This window comes from Penaeus chinensis, chromosome 5 (assembly GCF_019202785.1).
Source record: "Penaeus chinensis breed Huanghai No. 1 chromosome 5, ASM1920278v2, whole genome shotgun sequence".
In the NCBI taxonomy this organism is placed as follows: domain Eukaryota; kingdom Metazoa; phylum Arthropoda; class Malacostraca; order Decapoda; family Penaeidae; genus Penaeus; species Penaeus chinensis.
In genome coordinates this window covers 4,117,053-4,120,836 of record NC_061823.1, presented here as the reverse complement: position 1 = coordinate 4,120,836, position 3,784 = coordinate 4,117,053, and the positions used below count along the sequence as shown (strand labels likewise).

At 40.7% G+C, this 3,784-nt stretch overlaps 1 protein-coding gene across 4 annotated transcripts in view; it reads right to left on the bottom strand.

Moving 5' to 3' along the window:
* Positions 1–3,784, bottom strand: part of LOC125025823 (deoxynucleoside triphosphate triphosphohydrolase SAMHD1-like) — a 43,437-nt gene continuing 39,653 nt past the window's right edge. For all 4 annotated transcript variants that reach the window (XM_047614087.1, XM_047614084.1, XM_047614086.1 and 1 more), the window contains one exon: positions 1–2,424. Coding sequence is in view for 1 of the 4 variants with exons in the window: in XM_047614088.1 (XP_047470044.1) it covers positions 2,404–2,424 (21 nt within the window). In the remaining 3 variants the exon portion in view is untranslated. The remainder of the gene's footprint in view (positions 2,425–3,784) is intronic.

Here is a 3,784-nt window from a genome sequence, read left to right as displayed (position 1 = left end):
TCCAGACACAACTCCCGTGTGGGTTTATTTTCCATGGGTATTAGTACATGCGGTCCACGTCATCGTTATTTTAACTAAAACATGTACACAATTATTTAATCGTCGATCCTTTAACAGTATCATTCAAAGAGTAGATAGTAGTAAAAGGACTAAGATAAACTAAATATAAGCTTATGATAAAAATACATCTAAACAGATGAACATGACGTTAAAAGCAAAGTAAAATCAATAAAACGGTACATTTAATCTTTAAAACAAAACCCAGAACAACGTAAAATCTGCCAACAATACATATGATATCTCGAGTGTCCTCCGTGAGCCTCCATTAATTAGTAAGATCGAGAATTAAGGTGGTGACGTGGCAAGTCGTGAAGAAAAGAGAAAAAGGTTGCAGAAAAGGGAGGTGTAGGGGAGACTAAGGAAAGCAAGGGTGAGGAGGAGGATAAGGGGGGAGAAGGTAAGAGGTTACGGTTCAGGATGGGGGGAGGGCGTCGGAGACCTCACAGTTGTTACATTCGGATGGCTCCACATGTGCATATCCGGCAAGGAGTCTATCAGTGGCCCTAGAGACCGATCCTGATTTCCCCATTCCTTGAATTGGCGGGAAAATGTGTTTTTCTTATTAATACAGTTGATATCGCTGCTCATATAATGCAAAAGACCCTACCCAAAAGTCGAGGAAAAGGGTAAACATGTGAGACTAATAACTGACTTTTTGGTGACCAAACACTTGTAGAGCCTCTGTGTGTATATACAATAAATAAACTTGTATTACCGTGGGCATGGCATGTATTCTTGACATATGGGGCGATTGATTAACAGGAGGTTAGTTGACGAGTATTGCGGCTTCCGAAAGGGACGCCAGACTCTTGATCATCTACTGAAGCTGGACAGCATTTTTTAAAATTGAGTAGTTTTAGATATAGAAAAAAAAAAACTATGACATGACGTGGGCGATATAGCCTACTCAGAAAATTCTATGCTTTTGGATTACGTGGAAACTTGCCTTATTTTATTCAAAATTTCATATCAGACAAATTATTTTCCGACAATGTCACTTCTGGCCTTTTTGTCCTGGCAAACGGGGACCCACAAGGAAGTGTCTTGTAACTTATTTCTGTTTATAATCAGTGACATTTTACCAGACCACTCTCGGAATCTTAAATACTGACTGTACGCTAATGATTGTGCATTGTGACATTCCAGCAGTAATGCACAATTTTCGGCACATCGCTACTGGCACTGGATATGATTCATAACTGTTTTCCACAAGAAAGACTATTAAGGTGTTTTTTTTTCTCACATAGGAAGATGACGAACATCAGGCTAACTCTAGATAATCATCCAGTACTTTTTCAAAATTCTGTTAAATTTCTTGGTCTACTCTGCGATCGTAGACTAAATTGGAAAGACCACTTTGGTCAGTTAAAGAATAGCTATCAAGGAGCACTTAATTCGCTAAAGTGCATTGCTGGAAATAAATGGAGAGCTGATAGAAAGTCTTTGCTAATGATGTATGAAGCCCTGATCAGGTTTAAAGTAGATTATGGGTCAATCGTGTATGACTCAAATTTGAATAATTTGGATGGTGTGCAGAATGCTTGATTGAATGTGTCTACGAGCCCTAAAATGCACTCGGATCGTGCGTCTTTGAGGCGGAGTCAGGAGTACCTCCCCTTTGACCCAGATGCCGCCGAAAGAGAGTCATAGCTGTGTTGTGAGTTATCCCAAAATTGTAAATCTTTATTGATGAATGATTATTGTTTATAAATAAAGAATATGAGGATTTGAATTGTAAATTTACTGTTTGGCTGCGCAAGGCGCTTTGTTATTGTTCATACTTTTTTGGTTTGGATGGCGTCAGTGTGGTCTCTGCCTGCCACATGCTTGCTGTAATTTATATCTTTTTTTTTTTTATTTATACAGCCACCTGGTATGATTCAGTCTGTCTTTTCTAGCAGGTACGTATTACAGATATTGTAATATAATTGGAGTGTGAATTAACACTCATAATGCAAAATAGGAACACTATAATAAATTCATTGTTTAATCAATAGGGTCTATGACTCAGTGCCCATATATATATATATATATATATATATATATATACATAGAGAGAGAGAGAGAGAGAGAGAGAGAGAGAGAGAGAGAGAGAGAATTAAATATTACACAAGCCTAAACTACTGTAAGCCTGCAAGTGGACTTACAAGCACTCATATCCAAACTATCCACACATAATGTATATATTGTAATAGAAATATGAAGAATTCCACAGAAATATATAAATCAAATAGGCTGATTTTGTGTTTCGGGTGTACATTGACACTGGGCAACATAGACATCGGGGATGTCTACTAAACGCATTTTCTAATAAGGGACAATTGGTGTATCATCACTCTTCCTTCATTTTCCATTTTTTTCTTCCTGTAATATCAGAAAAAAAACATGTCAGTTTATGTATGATTAAACATTTCTTTACTACATCACTTTGAATTTACATTACACACATACACACACATAAACACACACATGTATAATTATATATCTGAAGTAGTTGGGAGTAGAGGTGGCTGCCCTCTCGAAAGTGAGAAGACCTGGCAGTAGCACGATCAGTATGAGAGGTACACCTACTTCTGGTCGGGCCTGGACGATGGCCACCATCTCTAGGGATTAGCCAGAACCATCTCCAGCCGACTTCAACTTTGGTAATAGAGGTCTCTCCAGTTGATAAGCATGTTATGGCACTAAGATGACTCGGGAGCTGATCTCAGTAGCGAGAACAGTCTCCTTCTCTAGGACTTTGCTAGGTCCCAGAGATTGAGGATTTCTGGCTCATGATATCGGCACTCCAACTCGCATCGCTGGACTTGGTATAATGATACGGGTACTAAGGTCAAGATCGAGCACATTTTTGTTAGAACTTGCTGGACGATTCTCCAGAACTACATTGACTACATTGTGCAGCTAGATCAAGTAGACCCTCCAGCATTTAGTCTGGACATAAGCAGTGTCGCAATCCCTGTGCTGGACCCACTCATCAGCAAGGAACCTCGTACTTTATCTGAAGTTAGGGAGGTGATCTCTAAGCTGTTGGGGCTTGCATACTGTCCTGGCTGCCATCTGGCAGTTTGGTTCCATTCCCCTAGTCCTTTTGAGGGGTGTAGTCATCCCTCTCTGAAAGGGGAAGGGGGATTGTTGGGACTGTATCACACTGCTCAGTATACCAGGCAAGGTTTCTGAGATGGATCCGTGACTATTTACTACAGCAACAGAAACAGGAGCAGTCTGGATCCACTCCTGGCAAGTCCACAATAGACTGTATCCTAGCCCTTTGTGGTATGCAGCCTACATCGACTTCAAGCTCTTGGCCCTAGAGGCCTCCTGGACCAAGACCAAAATCCAAAATTTATGGGAACCTGTTCATTCAATACCTATTTACGGAGGGGATGTTGAAGTCGTTGAGAGCTTTACATACCTTAGTAGTGTAGTCCAAGTTTCTGGGCTGTCAGACCAGATATCAGTAGACAGATTGGTCTGTCAGCAGGAGCCATGAACTCAATTAACAAGAGTGTTTGGAGATGCCAGGGCTTAGTTATGTGTCTTTAAGGCCTCGATGCTGCTAGTTTTGGTTTACGGAAGCGAAACCTGGATGTTATCTAGTGTCTTGGAGTCGTGGCTCGATGCGTTCTGTCCCTATGCCGGATAATGGGGGATAGTTGGCAGAATCATGTGTCTAACCGACGGCTACACTGTGACACCTGCATGGGACCTGTTACTTACATAA